Source organism: Struthio camelus, chromosome 12, assembly GCF_040807025.1.
Source record: "Struthio camelus isolate bStrCam1 chromosome 12, bStrCam1.hap1, whole genome shotgun sequence".
Classification (NCBI taxonomy): domain Eukaryota; kingdom Metazoa; phylum Chordata; class Aves; order Struthioniformes; family Struthionidae; genus Struthio; species Struthio camelus.
In genome coordinates this window covers 21,234,744-21,253,661 of record NC_090953.1, presented here as the reverse complement: position 1 = coordinate 21,253,661, position 18,918 = coordinate 21,234,744, and the positions used below count along the sequence as shown (strand labels likewise).

The 18,918-nt window shown below is 36.8% G+C and overlaps 1 protein-coding gene across 7 annotated transcripts in view; it reads left to right on the top strand.

Annotated features, from left to right (window-relative positions):
• HERC1 (HECT and RLD domain containing E3 ubiquitin protein ligase family member 1) overlaps positions 1 to 18,918 on the top strand; it is a 138,138-nt gene that overhangs the window by 90,004 nt on the left and 29,216 nt on the right. For 4 of the 7 annotated variants that reach the window (XM_068958808.1, XM_068958811.1, XM_068958814.1 and 1 more), the window contains exons 30-46: positions 165 to 358; positions 1,473 to 1,628; positions 1,859 to 1,965; positions 2,208 to 2,318; positions 2,404 to 2,580; positions 3,498 to 3,737; positions 3,959 to 4,042; positions 4,608 to 5,128; positions 7,280 to 8,058; positions 9,035 to 9,233; positions 10,216 to 10,376; positions 12,018 to 12,134; positions 12,307 to 12,538; positions 14,859 to 14,983; positions 15,225 to 15,445; positions 16,809 to 17,077; positions 17,644 to 17,696. In XM_068958808.1, the coding sequence (XP_068814909.1) occupies positions 165 to 358; positions 1,473 to 1,628; positions 1,859 to 1,965; positions 2,208 to 2,318; positions 2,404 to 2,580; positions 3,498 to 3,737; positions 3,959 to 4,042; positions 4,608 to 5,128; positions 7,280 to 8,058; positions 9,035 to 9,233; positions 10,216 to 10,376; positions 12,018 to 12,134; positions 12,307 to 12,538; positions 14,859 to 14,983; positions 15,225 to 15,445; positions 16,809 to 17,077; positions 17,644 to 17,696 (3,746 nt within the window). The remainder of the gene's footprint in view (positions 1 to 164; positions 359 to 1,472; positions 1,629 to 1,858; positions 1,966 to 2,207; positions 2,319 to 2,403; positions 2,581 to 3,497; positions 3,738 to 3,958; positions 4,043 to 4,607; positions 5,129 to 7,279; positions 8,059 to 9,034; positions 9,234 to 10,215; positions 10,377 to 12,017; positions 12,135 to 12,306; positions 12,539 to 14,858; positions 14,984 to 15,224; positions 15,446 to 16,808; positions 17,078 to 17,643; positions 17,697 to 18,918) is intronic. The other 3 variants (XM_068958809.1, XM_068958813.1, XM_068958812.1) reach the window with 3 other exon arrangements.

Genomic DNA, 18,918 nt, shown 5'->3' with positions numbered 1-18,918 from the left:
AAATTGGGGATGACGAAAAGTAACCTGCTGCAATAGAGTGAATTAGAGTCAGTGCTGTATTAGTGCCAGTTTTCACTTAAATTGAGTTATAATCGTGTGCACTTATGTTATTTCGCCTTGGATTAGGTCTCAAGTATTCGTATTTTTACTTATTTTGTGTATAGAACCTATGCTGACAAACTGAGCCCAAAGGTGGTCCAGTCTTTGCTGGATCTATTATGCAGTCAGCTGAAGAACTTGTTATCACAAGCTGGTGTGATGCTTATGGCTTCCTTTGGAGAAGGGGGAGGTGAGGAAGATGAAGTAGAATCAAAGAAGGCAGATTCAAATGGCGATAATGAGAAGAGAGACTTCAGAGGTAATGGTCTTGCATCATTTTTGTTACCGTTTTGAAATACTGACAAACCACTGAATGCTGAGGCCCTCACTCACGCTACTGTATTGATTCTTGTTGGATCATTCTTAATTTTGTAAATTAGATTAAAAAGTCACATTTTTTTTCTTGCTCATATCAAATTTATATACAAATCTTCTGATATATGAATATTTTCACATAATTTCCAGTCCATTACTGAGCATTTTGAATTTGTGTAGAAATTGCATGTTTGAAGAAATTTTTAATTGTAGTTTGGTTTTAGGTGTACAGATGTTTTACTTATGCTTACAGCTGTCTTTGTTTACAAGCAATTTGATGGCTGTGGGATTCGTAAAGTAGACATAAGAAATTAGTTCCATCAGAAATTACCGTGTAAGGTCATCTTTTTCCACAAACGTGCTTGTTAAGATAGTAATGTCAGCCCCCTTGGAACAGAAATTAGAGCAGTGATGAAGTTTAGTATTTTGCATCAGAAATCCCCACAAAACAAAAATACACATTGGAACCAATGGTTACCTTTTATATTACAGGATATTTTAAAATATCATTTAATAGCTGATCATTTTATTTTTAGTTACACATCAGTTTGTTGCCACTAACAAGGACTGCCAGTATTTCCTGTTATCTTCTAATCAAGTCTATAATACACTTCAGATGCTTACTTCTATCTTAAGTTGTTTAGCTCTATTTTATGTTAAATATATAGAGTTTGGAAATACTGAAATGTGGTTTTATTTTCTTAATAAGATTAACAGTTGTATATGCAAGTTAGATTGCTTTAACAGGTATTTACTGTAACTTTATGTCAGTTCTGGTTTACCAAAGTGCCTGTGTTCTGTAATGCACAGTCTGGATCCTTGAGTTGCTGTGTTTTTCCAAATTCATGCTAGTCCACATAGTGTAGCCTAACAATGTAACTTGGTTGTATTCTGTTCTGGACTCGCTACTCTTAAAACTGAAGTCATCACAAAACTCAGCTGTGAGCGTCCGCCTTATTTTTTCGCATTTTATTTTGACTTTTGAAATTGGTTATTTGTAGATGCTGTCGGATTTGTGAGTAAGGGAATAAATGAAACTTTTTAATTTAACTTACTAGCTGCCCTCCGAAAGCAACATGCAGCAGAATTGCACTTGGGAGACTTTCTCGTTTTCCTACGCAGAGTTGTGTCATCAAAAGCAATTCAGTCAAAAATGGCATCTCCAAAGTGGACAGAAGTACTTCTTAACATTGCTTCTCAAAAGTGTTGCTCAGGTATGAACTTTCAAAATGTACTCTATGATTACTTGCATTTCTGTAGTGCTGTTCCTAAAATTTGTCCTGTTAGAACCCGTTACGTGGTGAACACCTAAAACTGATTGCAGTAGGTGTGCACAAGCTATGCTTTGGAAAATTGTGTCACTGGTGGCACGCAGATGGCTTCACAGGTGTGTGGCTGATGCAGGAAGCACTTTTAGATTATTAACATACTGTTCAATTTTTAGGAGTTCCCTTGGTTGGCAATTTGAGGACTAGACTCCTTGCACTTCATGTACTAGAAGCTGTGTTACCTGCTTGTGAATCTGGTGTTGAAGATGATCAAATGGCTCAGGTTTTTATATTTTGTTACAAGCTTTTATACCTGTTTCTTTAAAAGGTCTTATTAAACAAACTTCTGCATGTTTGGTAGGTTTTCTCAGAATCCAGGCCAGGTGAGGGTCAGTGTAGATGCTTGCTTGTGCAGTACTAAATGTTTTGACATTTATAGCTATAAAACAAAGTAAAACAAAATAATATTATTTGTTGTCCTCATCTTGTATTTAAAATGATGTGAATTATGTTCTAATACGCCAGGTTGTTGAACGATTATTCTCACTTCTGTCCGACTGCATGTGGGAGACTCCAATAGCTCAGGCTAAACATGCAATTCAAATAAAGGAGAAAGAGCAAGAAATGAAACTGCAGGTAATGATGCTTTTACTTTCTCTTGTGATTGAATACAACTGAGTTACATTATTACAAATGCTTTATTTTGTCCCATTTCTGACAGAAGCAAGGAGAGTCTGAAGATGAAGATGAGAATCTTCCTATACAAGAAGTGTCCTTTGACCCTGAGAAAGCTCAATGCTGCATAGTGGAGAATGGGCAAATTTTAACTCATGGCAGTGGAGGTAAAGGATATGGTTTAGCATCCACTGGAGTTACTTCAGGGTGTTACCAGTGGAAGGTAGGTTGTATAAAAGTATATTTCTACCGTTCTTTTACTGTGTTTTGGAAAAATACCATGACTTATAAGTAGTAACTGTTTTTTTCCTTAGGAAAGTGTTTTTGAATGGCCATTTGGATCTAAAGTGAACTCCTTGTGGCTGCTTTTGAGCAGTGCCATGTGGAGCGTATTTTCAGTTGATAGTTCACAGATGGGAGGCTGTGAATCTGTGTTGAATATTTAAGGCAGTGGTACTTGTCCCTTAGATCTGGGGTACTTATCCCTTAGATCCCTAGTCAGCATAAGTATGCATTGGCTTGCTATAGTTGTCTACTGAACTACGTAGATTCTGAATTTCTCCTTTAGTGAGCACACTTTATTTTCTTCTAAAAAGACAGATCAGTCTAACTGACAAGATTAACCTTTAATGCATCGTTCAGAGTAATTTTTTTAGAAATACAGCTAAATACACAGTTGTAGTCCTTGTTTGTACGATCTTTGAGCATAACAGTTTTAGTATGTTATAGTTGTTCTTTAACTAAATCTGCATAAATCACTCACTTTGAACTCGAGGAGTAAAGCTTGCTTATTTCTGTTAAATTATTATCATCGCTTGTAACCCAACTTATGTATGTGTATGTTTTGAGTCAGAAAAACTGACTTTCTTGTGCGTTTCATAAGGTTTTCTTGGGTATTAGTGGTTTAAGATTAAATGCTTTATTAGTGGCCAACTTTATGCACCAAACAGTCATTTTGGAGGTAGAACATCGTTTTAGAGGTTAGGTAGAACATCATTTTGATTTGTGAAATGCTTGTGAGTGAAACACTTAAAAATATACATAAACATGTACAATAAGGTAAATTCCCATTGCTTTCTTGTTCTGCTAAAATGTATGTTCTTAGCTTGACTTTTCCTGCTTTTGTGTTTTACCTGCTAGTTCTACATTGTGAAGGAGAATCGAGGCAATGAAGGCACGTGCGTAGGAGTTTCTCGCTGGCCAGTACATGACTTCAACCATCGCACTACCTCAGATATGTGGCTATATAGAGCCTATAGTGGTAACCTTTACCATAATGGAGAACAAACTTTGACTCTGTCCAGCTTTACCCAAGGAGATTTCATCACATGTGTATTAGATATGGAAGCAAGAACTATTTCTTTTGGTAAAAATGGAGAGGTATTAAACAGTTAATTGTTTCTTTTTGGTTTTTTTTTTTTTTTCAATAGTAATTTGGCACGTATGTTTTGTATAAAGCTAAGCGTAATGACTAAAACAAGACACGTAACAGTTTCAGTACTTGAAAGGATTGTGATTCGGGTGTAACTTTGTCACGTTTCATATTTTTGCTTGTTACGGTGTTAAAAGTTTCTTTTTTTCTTTGGTTTGTTTTTAACTAGGAACCAAAACTAGCTTTTGAAGATGTAGATGCCGCAGAATTATACCCTTGTGTTATGTTCTATAGCAGTAATCCAGGAGAAAAGGTAACTTAAATTTTCATCTACATAGATTGTAAGTTTATCCTTTCTTTTTGCTATATAATGTGGCAATGTTTGGGTACTGCGTTTGGGGTTTTTTTTTTTTGGGTAGCTGACAGGTGCTGGGAATATCACTTTTTATTCGTTATGTTTATGACGTACATGAGCATTACATTACTTTCACACTAGCTAGACTTTCATAAACTGCTGTATTGTGCAATCTATTATAAATTTGAAATTTATACTCAGAATTACTGCTACTCAGAATTACTTTACAGAATGAGTGTTCTATACAGAAATTTGCAGCAAGTTCAGGGAAAACTTAGTATTGGGAATTCCAGCTCATTTAAGTCAAATGTGAATAAGCACAAACTGTTGTAATTTTCAGTATCTTTGAGTTTGTAGGGATGCAGGTTTTGTTCAGTGTTAAGGTGAATTTCCTAGGGCGCCAAAACAAGAGGGAAGTGCTAGTACATCTTTCTAGTCAGCAGGAAGGACTCTCATATTAAAATAAGCTTCAGTAGGTATGTTGAAAGGATAACATTGCATATTGTTCTTTTGAAACACTTAGGTGAAAATCTGTGATATGCAGATGCGTGGCACACCAAGAGATTTGCTTCCTGGTGACCCCATCTGTAGTCCTGTCGCTGCAGTGTTGGCAGAAGCTACTATTCAACTAATTCGTATCCTTCATCGGACAGACCGTTGGACACACTGCATCAATAAAAAAATGATGGAAAGACTGAATAAAATCAAAACATGCCTGAAAGAAGCAGGTCAAAAACTGAAGAAGAGTCGCTCAATTCAAAGTCGAGAAGAGAATGAGGTGAGAGAGGAGAAAGAAAGTAAAGAAGAGGAGAAAAGCAAGCATAGTAGGCATGGTCTGGCTGACCTCTCAGAACTGCAGTTGAAGATGCTGTGTGTGGAGGTGTGGCCTGTTCTAGCAGTAATTGGTGGAGTTGATGCTGGTCTTAGAGTTGGAGGTCGATGTGTACACAAGCAAACTGGACGTCATGCCACTTTACTTGGAGTAGTGAAAGAAGGCAGTACATCTGCCAAGGTTCAATGGGATGAAGCAGAGATTACTATCAGGTATAGTATGCTCGTTTCCTACACTTTTCACAAGCTAGTGATACTTTGTGCTTGGAAAACTTCAGAAGAAACGTACACTTTACGTTAGTCGTGTTGATCAATTGTTTTAACCTTAAATTTTAAAATTTAGTGTAGATGAATTTGACTCTTTAAAACAAACATTATAAATAGAACTTTGCTATGTAGGAATAAAATGCTTTATCTGTAAAGCTATATTTGATGGTTTGGAATTGCATCCAAACCAGCGTCATTAGACTTCTTAAATTTGGACTCGGGGTTTCATGATTGTGGATGTGACCAGCTTGCCAGTTTTCCTAGATTTGAAATGAGCTTTGCTTATTTTAGTAGGTGGTACATATTAGCTAACGAATACGTTATTGCTGTCTTAATTTAGTATAGCTTATTGTTTATGACTATAAAGAACACAGATTTTTACTGGGTAGTACACACTTTCGTTTTAGATGGTAAACCTGGTTCTGAAGAGAGTTCACATTTGGCTTCTCAGAGTTGAGAAGAGATGTCTCTGCCGCATTGGCCTTTCCTTTCTGGGGGACTGGAAAAAGCTCCCTGGGGCTTAAGGAGGGGTCAAAGCCAGGAAGTGGGAGGGTTTTTTTTTCTTCTCATGGTGGGTGGATATCAGTATTCAGATTAATGCTACTTTGAAGCAGCACTTATTCATTCCCTGATCTGCATTAGAGAACCAAAGGAGTGCCCCTGTATTTGATGTTGTACTCTGGAGTTGTAATTCTGCAGATGTTGGTGAGGACTGGGGAGGAGGTTGGAAGAAGATAGTCCTTTTTCTGCCTTTCTTCAAAGGGAAGGCACTTTGAGGAAACTCTGAAATAAACCTAGTGGTGTTTCTGGGCTCTGTGGTTCTCTCACAGGAATTGGCTGTGGTTTTTTTTGTGGAAGTGGAATTTTTTTGGAAATTCACTAAATTCCTTGAACTCTTTATGGCCATGGTTGAGCCTTAATCTTCTGCAGAAATTGAACAGTAATTACTTTTTTTTTTTTTTTTAACATCGGCTATAATTACATTTTGAAACAACTGGGCTCAGTTCACCTCTTAGAAGTGTTATGTCTACCTTGTCAGTATGCAAAGGCTATTGTCACTCTACCTAAATACACTGAAGTGCAATTGATCAGTTGATCAAATTTAGTCCCAGGTATAAATTATTGTAAGTATGCCCATGTGACAGTGTGGCCTTGAAATAGAGTAAGCCTGCCCTTAAAATAATTTTAAATACTATTTCAGTGACGTGGTGCAGCACTTGTGCATAGATAAGCTCTTGGCAATGTATTGAGTTAAGTTCAGAATGTCTCTTAATTAAAAACTGTTTAAAACTTTCTTTCATTTTTAAGTAGAAGTTAACATTCTAAGAGGAGGAAACATTTGGGGGATTATAAAAGGAAGATTTTGAAATCCTTGATCTGCTGGATGAATGGAAAATACAGGCTGGTCAATTTTGGTCCTGCTTACAATGAAAATGAGTCAAGTGTAGCAGTTCAGAATATAACAAAAAAATTACCACCGAGTGTGGGCAGGCAACTAGGCAGACATATATGTCTGTTGGATTTCCTGACCTGTGTTTTAAAGAGTTACTGTCCTCTTAAGGGAATCTGTCCTAATATAACTAGAGTCAGCAGTATCCTAAGCTATCAGTTGTCCTAAGCTCCTTTGTGATGAGCCCTTGAACAGGAAAGTGAGGTCAATCAAAGCTTTTGCTTAATGCTGGAAAAGTCCAGGAGTGCTTTCTAGCTAAGCTTTTTTATGCCTGTTCACAAATTCAGCTGTTGTGCGAAGATAAAATTTGGCTTAAGCTAGCTTTTCTTATTAAAGGTCTGTTATATATTTCTAAATAATGTAGCAGAAAGCTCTGTCAGCACTTAATTGACAGCTTCTGTGATGTTTCTGGACTTTAATGGTTGTTACTGAAAACATGCATGCTTTGTTGCCTTTGCTCTGATACCATATCTCCCCATTTTCTGATCATAACCTCATTTTCCCCTGCTTACATTCGATTTTTAGAATTGGTTCATTTATTTTGTTAAATATATTTTACATCCTACTTTGCCTACATTATTTCCTGTACTTTCCTCCTGTCTCTCCCTCACTTGCTTTTTCCTGTGTCATTCTGGTCTTTATTAAAGCTTCCCAACTTTTTGGTCGCCTAGTGATACTCCATTGTATAATCTGGAGCCCTGTGAACCACTGCCTTTCGATGTTGCAAGATTTCGTGGGCTGACAGCTACTGTGTTGCTGGACCTTACCTATCTGACTGGTATTCACGAAGATATGGGAAAACAAAGCACCAAGAGACATGAAAAAAAACACAGACATGAATCTGAAGATAAAGGGGAAATTGACCAGAAAACGGAGGGTGATGGTGGATCAGATACGCGATTAGGACAAAGTACTGATGATAACAAAGGACATAGTACTACTACAAGCTCCAAATCAGAAAATGAAATCGCTTCCTTTTCTTTAGAGCCGTCAACACTAGGTATGGAATCCCAACACCAACCTGCTGAAGGAAGAAAAAAGAATCACGAGCACACGCCAAGAAATCACGATATAGTGCAGTCAGAAATCAGAGCAGTACAGCTATCTTACCTTTATCTTGGTGCTATGAAGTCACTTAGTGTTCTTCTTAGCTGTAGCAAATATGCTGAACTACTGTTAATACCAAAAGTCCTGGCAGAAAACGGTCACAACTCTGATTGTGCTAGTTCTCCAGTTGTTCATGAAGACGTTGAAATGCGTGCTGCCTTGCAGTTCCTGATGCGACACATGGTGAAAAGGGCAGTCATGCGTTCACCAATTAAAAGAGCTCTAGGACTGGCAGATTTGGAACGAGCACAAGCCATGATCTACAAATTAGTGGTTCATGGGCTGCTGGAGGATCAGTTTGGTGGCAGACTTAAACAAGGTACATTTTCAAAATTGTGAAAGTATCTTTATTTTCATTGAAATTAATAGGAACAATGGTAGTATAAATAACAATCTTAAAATTTTGTTGTGGTTTACTTTGTAGATTTGTTGTGGATTACTTTGGAATAATCTTAATTGGAGAGCGAAATTTTACAAAGATCATTTACGGTTTTCTAGAGTTAATGCTGATTTTTTTTTTTTTTTTGTCTTTGCCTCGATTCCTTATTTTAGTAAAAAGTGGATGCATATCAGTTTTGTTAAACGTGGTTGTATGCAATCGTGATAACTCATGGTGTTGAGCATGTATATGTTCAGGCTATAAGTAACCTCTGTTTCTGTCTGTGAAAAACCTCTGTGAATCAGATTTATTATTATTTTTTTTTAATACTTGACATTGCACTAACAGAGGCCGAGGAGAGAATGTATACCATGTACCTTTTCATCTTGAAAGTCTGTATATTACAGAGTGCAACTTCAGGGAAACTACTTAAATTATTTTAAAAGAAAAAATATCTAAAATATTAAAGCTAATTACTGTGCTATCTGGTTCTTTACCACCTTGCAGACTGCTTACAAACCAGCCAAAAAACCTTCAGAAATCTGTAAGTTAAGCAGCTGAGAAAGAGCAGCTCTCTTTCTATATGTGAGATTTTTCTCCTTTGCCTAAGAGAATAATCTTAGATGCTGTGATGCTAAATAGGTTAAGATCTAACCAGACAAATGGCTTCTGTTATCAGCTAGAAAGGCTCATTTATTACTTGCCTTGTATCAGTATGACAACAGCAAGACCAACTGATAGGCCGCCAACTTATTTGCATAAGCCAGCAAGTTAGTGTCAGAATTATTTTCTGCACACACCTTTCTTTGGGGAGAATTCTCAAGATCGATACTTATTTCTTAAAGCTTAGCCACAGCTACTCTTTTACTCTACAGAACTATATTGATGTTCCTGAAATGTCCTTTTTGTGTTGCAGAAGTAGATCAACAAGTAGAAGAAGGTGATCAATCTCAGCAAGCCCAAACACCAGTTACAACCAGCCCTTCTGCTTCTAGTACAACATCTTTCATGAGCAGCTCTCTGGAGGATACTACCACTGCTACTACTCCAGTAACTGATACTGAAACAGTTCCAGCTTCAGAATCGCCTGGTGTTATGCCTCTCAGTCTTCTTAGGTAAAATATCTTTATTTTCAGCATATTGGATTGGTTTGTGCGTGTAAGGAACAAGTTGTGTAGTATAGACAGAGTATATGCCTTTAGCTCTCTAAGAGTCTTTGAAATGTTCATGTTTTTATTTTACTGTCATGAATTGCCTCTGCAGAAGGCAGAACTTACTCTGCCTTACAAGACATGGGCTTCTAGGAATAAAAAAGCTGTTAAGAATTTATTTGTGTAGCATCTGAATTCTTCAGGACAGGAGAAGATACCTTCCTTATATTGTGTCCTTCAGTTCTTGTGCTTATTTGATTGAGTTTAGATAACGTATTTCTGAAATTTCTTATTTTAATGACCAATTGTTGATTCGTGAGCTAGAGCAGGTCTTAGTTTGCAAGGAACACTTCAGTTCCTGCTTGTTTCATCTTCCCCTCACATCCTGAAGTAAGGTAAAGCTAGTTAACCTCCTCGATAGATCGGTAGAGGCTATTTCTGATGTGGAAGAAAATCTGCTTTACACTGAATAGAGTCCAGTTCTGAGTTTATTGATTGTGCTGATGTATCTGATTTCTGTTCTTAGAGGCTTTGCAGATACAGTTTGAGGAAAACCAGGAACGTAAGTTCTATTACCAGGACAGTGAAAGTAAAACATTCACCTTACAAGGAACCATTCTGTAGGCTGATATAGCTAGGCTGAGTTCTGAACAAACTGGGGAAATGGAAGAGACTCCTCATTCATCTCTTAGGGCAGTGCTCTGTCTATGGGGGTTTTTGTAGGTATGTATTTGAGAATTTAGCTGCCCAGCCAAAATGCCAGAAATGGGCTATTCCTGCAGGTTTCCCCCCTCGGTGAATGTACTGCCCCTTACCCTTATAAAATTCAGTGCTGCAGGGGTGCCAAAGGTATGACTTGCCAAATGCACTTCAATTTGATGGATTGCTAGCAAGTGTCAGACTCTCTTCAGGGTAGCTCTTTAACGTATGTTGTTCTCTTTTGAAGGCAAATGTTCTCCAGTTACCCTACTACAACTGTGCTTCCAGCACGACGTGCTCAGACGCCTCCGATATCTTCCTTACCAACATCTCCTTCAGATGAAGTTGGAAGGAGACAAAGTTTAACTTCCCCTGATTCTCAGTCTGCAAGGCCTGCCAATCGTACAGGTATCCTTGTAATCAGTGTAGATGGAAATATGGACGGTTAGTAAAGTCACACAAGTTCACTATAGTTTTTTGAGACACTGGAAACCAATAAGATTTCTTTTTAATACGACCAAGCAGGCAAAACATTCTTGAAAACCTTTTAGTGACTATCTTAGAGCAAAAAGCGGTGGACTATCTAGCTGTAGGCTTTATCAACCAATGAAATTAGTTTCTAAAAGCTGTGGAATGGCTTACATACTGATGCTCATGTACAAAAACAAGAATTTGGTATTATTGATGATTACTTCAAAATGCTCATTTGGGCTCATTTTCTTGTTTGCTTACTGCTGTTGATTGCAATAAATTTCTTCTTAGGGTAAATCATATACCACCCAGAAAACAAGAATTGATATTTTATGATACATATGATAGAGTATGCAATCTGAAACGTAATCCTTCCAATTAATCTTCTTTAATGAGATAGCAAGGGCTGTCCAACTTTGCATCTTCATGTCCTCATACTGCTCTCTGGAGTTACGTGAAGGTAATGGGAGGCTTTTATTACTACCTGCACTGCACTACACAAAATAGAATCTCTCTTGCTATTTGCTCTATGCCAGTGTAGGTACAGAATGGGATAGTCAGTAGACTTCGCAGGTAAATTGCTGCCTGAGAATCTTGAGCTTCTAAAGAACCCAACTGAGTGTTGTGATCCAAAGGAGATGTTATTGAAAAGAAACATACGTCTGAATGTGTTTCATATTAAATTAATAGGATTTTAACTAAGTTAAACTATATCCTCCAGATTTCATACTCAGTGATGAGAAACAAAATCTTTGCTTTAGAATTCCTGACTGGTAAAACTTTTAATTCTTGCTCTGTAATCTATGCTGTTAGTTATGCTACTCTTTTAGCTGTCTCAGTTGTTGCACAGCCACCAATCTGCTCAGTTTCGCATCTCATTTTTGACAATGAGATGTCTTGCCTCTAGGTCGTGATCCAGTCTTCACATCAAGGTTCGTTAGTAGATTTAGTGCTTTCCTGGATTAGTCCTCATTTTTATGCCAAATAATAAGGAAATCCTGTTTTCGTCCCTATTAAACTTTTTGGGGAGTTCCTCATCTTTTCAGATTATTTTGATTTGTTTTATTTCGTTTTCCCTTGAGAGACTCTTTGCACAAAAATATAGCCTAACCTGCAAGGACATTTTCAGATATCTGCCAACAGCTTGGTGGGCATCTCTTTCTGTGCCTTAAAAGGAATATATATTTGCGTGATCACATAATGTCTGGGAATCTCGATTCAGGCAAGGATAATTGTATCTAGTCTACCTGAATATAGACCAAAGAGATAATTTGGTAGAGTTCTTCTTAGAAATATATTAAAAGAGGTAGTTGTTTAAATATCATCAATATCCTAGTTTATTAAACAGAGACTTGAATAGTATATATGTTACCAATAAGAATGAACATTCTCTGGTTTCATTTCATGCAGTGCCTTATTTTATGCTAGAAAGCAGTTGGGAGGAAAGTTGTAATGGACAATCATTCCCTTACCTGCAGCTAATACAGATCTTTGCCAAACTGAAATGAGGTCTGGTACACTGGAAAAGACTAAAGAAAGGTTTATACACTTTACATGTAATTCTTTCTGTCTTTTAAGCTTTGTCTGATCCGAGCAGCCGGCTTTCAACATCTCCTCCTCCTCCTGCCATTGCTGTTCCCTTGTTAGAAATGGGGTTCTCCCTCAGGCAAATCGCAAAAGCTATGGAAGCCACAGGTAATCTGTAATTATAACGTCAGTTTCAACTGAAAAATTAGATTAATGTGAAACGCATTTTTTCCAGCAGAATACTTAATTTTTAAACTCCATAACCGTTTTATGGGGAAAAAAAGTTTTTTCATCATCAATGACATGATACATTTTTAAGATGTGATTTTTCTGCTTTCAGGTGCCAGAGGAGAAGCAGATGCACAGAATATCACAGTGCTGGCCATGTGGATGATAGAGCATCCTGGAAACGAAGATGATGAAGAACCCCAGTCAGAAGGGACTGCAGATTCACGACATGGGACAATAGTCTCTGGGAGTGGTGGAAAATCTAGTGATCATTGTTATTTGCAGTCACCAGGTGATATCCCTTCTGCTGATGCCACTGAAATGGAGGAAGGCTTTAGTGAAAGGTAAAATTTATCTATCTTCTGATTGTGTAAAATCTGTTGCTGAAAATGCAGGTCTCACAAGTTAAGTGTTACTGGCAGAAAACTCTGGGATACCACTTTTGAATTGTGTTAGACCATAAGTAAAAGCAAAGGGTGCCATTAAACTAGGTTTATAGGGTGTGTTTATTTTACAGGACTGGTCATCTACAGTTCTGGGGAAGAATGTAAACTGAGCATCTTTCCTTTTTTTTTTTAAAAAAAAAAAAAGAAGAAGGGGGAAATGAAAAAGTGAAAGCGTGAAGCGTGTAACTACATCTTGCCTGCAAGACGAATAATAATAACATAGAAAAACTTATTGGAATAATCTTTTTTTTTTTTTTTCCTTTCTTTTTTCAGTGTCTTCATGAACAGGTTTTTTTTTTCTGCATTTTTAAAAAAATAAATATTTAGGTTGTCCAGTGAGGATGAAACTGAATTAAAGTTTATGTTCTTAATCATGTTCACGACCTGAGAACTAACCTAGCTATTAATCAAGGAGGAAAGCTTTTTTCTTTCTTTTTTAAACTATAAATCACAGAATCACAGAATCATTTAGGTTGGAAGGGACCTCTGGAGATCATCTAGTCCAACCTCCCTGCTCAAGCAGGGTCACCTGGAGCATATTGCCCAGGATCACAATAAAAATATCAAAGGAAGAGGAAAATTGCTTACTTTTTTAAAGAAACGGCAAAAAACATCACGCCATACGATTTAAAGAATGTTCTCAAACAATTACTTTTAAAAATTAATTAAGGATAATAATTTGACAATGGCCTTTTATGTTTCTGATATTTAATTGTGGAAGCAGCAAAATTACCTGCAAAATCAGCTTAAACATGTCATGGGAAAGCACTAACAGTTCAAAAGGGCATTGAGTCTAATCCAGTCATTACATCTATGAGAGACAGGTTCGAGTCCTTTACTAGAAGAATGATGATTTCATAAAGTATGAACAAAATTTTGTTACGAAAAATACCTGTGCGTGTGTTCTGGAGATACCTCGTGTCATGGTTATTACTCTTATTACTTCTGTTTGCTGGGAGTCCTCCTTGAATTCACTACAGCATTTAGTTAAATGTTCAGAAACTCAGGTACATTCTATGATGGCTTTTTATTCTGTCATGGCATTATAGGAAACTAAGGGTTTTTATATTGAATCCAGTATGTCTTTATTTGGCTCATCTCTGCCAAATCTTTATTAATTATTAGTCCTGATGCGTAATGCAAGACTCGGAGCACAAGTCCTAAGCTTTTGAATTTGTTAGACACAGATTTTGAATAGAAAAAAGTGGGCCAGTCTGGGTAAAATAAGAACCACCTCCACACGAAGCCTTACATTTCTCAGGATCAACTCCTTACCAGGCATGTTTGGACAGTGACTTCTTCCATTGCCACTTACAGCTACAAAAGGCCATTGCCACTTACAGCTACAAAAGGCCACTGAATATTTCCTGAGTTTATGCAGCACACTTTCCAGCTGTCAAGATGTGAAAGGATAATAGGAAATTATTTTTAAACTATATAGCACAAGTCTATTTTAATTTTTATTTAAACTGGAAAGAGGAAAAAGTGCTTCAGAGAAAGCCATAATGCTTTTTATAATACTTTTTAAAATGGTATTTCACACAGTTCATTGGCTTAAATAATGATTATATTATTAAATCAGAGCAGCTGCCAATCATACCAGCTTTTTCTTAGTAAAGGGGATGACAGCTGCACCATTTATTCTGAGAACATTTTTATTCAAATTCCTTAACCCTAACGAGAGATACTCAGTTAAAGGGTTCCTCAGTTACTTTGTCTGAAATAAAGTAAACCTTCGTTTCACAGAGAAATTGCAGATTTCAGTTGCAAGAAATAAACTAAGTAACAAGAATCAAACACTTCATTCCTTTGTTTGCAAAAAAAAGATTTTGGGCAAAAGGGGGAATGATTGAGGCAGGGACAGAAATGTTGATTTTATTTCTTTTAGAAAGAAAAAGAAACCTAGTTCATGCTATAGTTAGCACTGACAACATAAGGTGAATACTCTTTCAACATTTCTGCAATGCTTAGGCACTACGGAATAGATGAATAGGTTTTGGCATTGCTGCATCTGTTTTCTTGAGGTAATTCTCATGGTCAAAAAGACTTGCAACAAATATGTGCAGCAGCTGGACTGAAAATTCTTGAATTCCGAATTTGCTTCTTTTTCTTCTGTGAAAGAAAGAATGATCTTAGGTGTTTTTTTTTTTTCCTTATTTACAGTATATCGCTATTTAAAATTTATTTTGACATACCTGTTCAATACAAATTCTTGTAGCCCTGATAATATGGATCACGCAGATAATGCAGCTTCTGCAAGCGGGCCTCCTTCTAGAAGTCGGTCAGCTGTTACAAGAAGACACAAATTTGATTTAGCTGCCCGAACATTGCTAGCACGAGCTGGTAAGTATATTAAGAGAATTCTGGGGCCTTTGCTAATCCAGTAAATTAGGAGCAGGAGGAGGGAGAAGTTGTAAATCTGTCATGTCAATATCTGTGTCAGTCTCTGTTTAGCTTAATTTTTATATGAGAATTAAGTAGATAATGTTTAGCAGAAGAGTTAATTACAAAACCAAGGGTAATTGAAAGAGCAGTCATCTTTATTACATGCAAAATAATGTGCTGCTTTCTTTTTTCACTTGAGCGGGATTATACCGCTCCGTGCAGGCCCACAGAAATCAGAGTCGAAGAGAAGGGATATCTTTGCAGCAAGATCCAGGGGCTCTTTATGACTTCAACTTGGATGAGGAGTTGGAAATTGACCTTGATGATGAAGCGATGGAGGCTATGTTTGGGCAAGACCTGGCTAGTGATAATGATATTCTGGGAATGTGGATCCCAGAGGTACTGGATTGGCCTACCTGGGTGTGTGTGATTGCAGCGGGGGCTGCTTTAACTTACTGCTTTTTGCATGTTCATATTTTTAAAATTCAAGTAACATGCATGTCTTGATATCTGGTCTGAATATATTTTACTAAATGCTATAGCAGTGCTTAAAATCTTTCGTATTCTGTAGCTTAACTTTAGGGAAGAATAGTACTTCCATAGTACTTAAATTGCTCTGCACTTCTGTATGTCCACAGTTTTGGTGTTTTTTTATCTTCTTCTTCCCTGAAAGATGAGAAGTACAATAGTTGTTGTTTTGATGATACTACTTAGAGATTAAGTAGATATTCCGGATTGCTCAGCTGTGTTTGGGATAATACACACGGTGGTAAATATCTGTTCTATTTAAAAATAATAATAATAAAAAAGTGTAGCCCTGCGTGTGATTTCTCCACTCTCCTGCTTCTCAGTGTAATCATTACTGGGTTTTTTTGGTTTGTTCATTTGTTTAATCATTCTAGTGATACCAACGTTTAAGAGAACTTGGTGTAGTTCACTTCTGTAAAGTCAAGTCTATAAAGTTTTGATGTGTAGCTACATAATTTACAGTTAAATCAGTTTTGCTCTCTTAATTTAGTCGTATCCTGTTGTATATCTCATTCTCTGAGAAGGATATGGTGACAGCCCTCGCACGGTTGGTCTGTTGTTGTGGAGCCTCCGCAAAATATATTTGGAATGGAAGAGAACTATAAAAGCTGTGGTTTCTTTGTTTGGATTTTTCATCTGAATTTGAAAGGGACCTACAAGATTATAAGCTTCCACGTTACCTGACTGATGTGCAATCAAGTTTCAGTATGCATACTTCAGTTCCCAGGGAACTTGTTTCATTTGAGTTTCTTGATGAAATTACTGACTTAGGACAGAAACGTAATTCTAGAAAAATTAAATTCAGACAGCGACTCAGAATGCATTAACACAAATGCTAGTAATTGTAAAGTCTGATTGTCTGAAAACAGCATATTTTTTTCTTTGTTGCATCTAGTCTCAGTCAAATTCTGAGAAGCTGCAGTTCAAAGGCAGCACTGATTGTGAGCTAGCAAAGTGATGTGAGAAAAGTTATATTGTAAAGAATTTTGAGGTAGATCTGAAATGAAATAGGAGAATCACATCCTCTGAAACTTTACTTCCCAATTTTTTTTTTCCTGTTCGGAAGTGTTCTGCTCTCCCTTGTCTCATAAATTGCCTATTTCTGCTTTGCTTTCGTGCAAGTTACCCATGTAAGTATCGCTCTGCGTGTGTAATAGAAATGGGCAGGAACATCCCTAACAATAGAGGCATATTTTTGTATCTAATAAGAGGATATTAATTCTGTCAAATAACAAGAGAAAATCTTATTATGCAGCATGTTTGTGAATCGGAAGACAGAGAAGAAGTAGTGGTTTGTGAACTGTGTGAATCCAGCGTTGTCAGCTTCAATCAACACATGAAAAGAAACCATCCAGGCTGCGGCCGTAGCGCAAATCGTCAGGGCTATCGTAGCAATGGTTCTTATGTAGATGGCTGGTTTGGTGGTGAATGCGGAAGCGGAAATCCTTACTATTTGTTGTGTGGCATCTGCAGAGAGAAATACCTAGCCCTGAAGAGTAAATCTAAAACATCAACTTCAGAAAGGTACAGAAGTAAAAGGAGATGGAAAACTGTGTGTGAAGAAAGGAGACAGATTAAAAGTATTTCCTAACATCACCATTTTAAGAATCTGTTTGAAGGAATTAAATTTTAGCTAAGACTGCCAAATTCTGCTGCTAAAAACTAGCAGAATTCTTGACTTCCTGTATTTTAACTAGAACTTAACATTTTTTTTGTGTATTCAACAAAAGCATATTCAGAAGAAGTTATTTTGATCTTTCTTTCTTTCTTCTTTAATGTTTTTTAAAAAATAAATTATCTATTGGAACCCTGCATACTCTTGTCCATTTGAGAACTTCTTTTCAGTTTTGTCTGATAATTACAGTACTTTTTATGGGCCTTTTTCACATTAGTACTGCAAAATGCTCATCCCCCTTTCCCCCACTTTTAGGAACCCTTGTATTCATTTCTCTCTTCCTAATCGTTTTCAGAAATCAGGTATACATTGACCTAAGAGTAAACCAGGTTTAAAGTATGTATGCGTGTTTATGTAAAATGTTGGAGCCATTTAGTTATTTTGTTTTCTTTTTCTTTTTGATTTTTCCATATAGATACAAAGGTCAGGCTCCTGATTTAATAGGTAAACAAGACAGTGTCTATGAAGGTATGTTTATAAATTTTTCAAGGGGTTAAATACTTCACAATTGCACAGTGTGTTTATTTTTCCTTAAAGATAGTTCCACGCAAACGAGCCTGTCATGAAACTGTACTTAAAGGTGTACCTAAAATCTAATACTACTAGATTTAGTATTTTAATATTTTTAAAATTCAAATGGAAAAAAATGAGTGGTTTTTTTCCCCCTGTTTTTCATATGCTTTCCATATCCTTCAAGTAGATGAAATGGCCAATACTGTAAATTTGGATGGTGTATTGTGGGGATGTTACATCTGTAACATCCAGAACTGCACATATAAAGCCTTATGTTAAAATAATTTTGCCCATCTACTTGGTAGGACAGGTTTGCTAGCATGAGTTGGATTCTCAAAAGAATCTGGCATTAGGCCCACAGATGCTTTTCTAACTTTTTGCTAATTGAGCGTATCTTGAAGATGTCTTTCACTGTTGAACGCTTTTTTTCTAGTGACTATAGAAAACCCTTCCCAGGTGGTTCTTTGATTCTGGGTATTTTGTAGCTTGTACGATCGCAGTTTTATGAGTTTCCACATTTGACTATTTAAGGGAGCATAAGTGAGAACTCCGGTAGTTAAGGGAAAGTTCATCATCTACCAGATAATGCTGTTCAGATTCTACTGTTATGAGGGGTAAGAATGAGGTGGAGGAATCGGTAAATAAAAGTTGGCTTCTGTGCAAGTAGCTGAGAAGTGCAAGGAGCACATAACTGAATTGCAATTACAGTGTTCAAACTTCTTTTCTGGGAAGCAGAAGCCTGAATGTCTAATCATGACCTGGGAACTCATGCATACTTTCTGATTATGATTTGAAGCAAACTGTATGTCCATATTTCTCACTGCTTTCCGGTTTGGGAGTTGTCTTGTGGTATGTGATGTCCAGGACTTCTCATTTGTGTATTTTAAAAACCAGCTCGTGTGATACTTCAGAGAGTCATAAACGTATTTTGATTAAACTGTGAAATGTCTTACATAAAGCTTTTCTGCAATAGAAATAAAGATCAAATTTAATGGAGGGGGACAAGAGGGGGATTTTGGTGATTTACTCTGTTGTTTACTATGACACACTGAAGACAGGAGTTTAAGACTACTAGTTTGCAGATTGCAATGCATATTTTATATCCTATATTTGTTGCTTTCAATTCTTTAAAATTGTTCACTACTTACAGGTTTTGTAACCAAGTCTAATTCTGTTT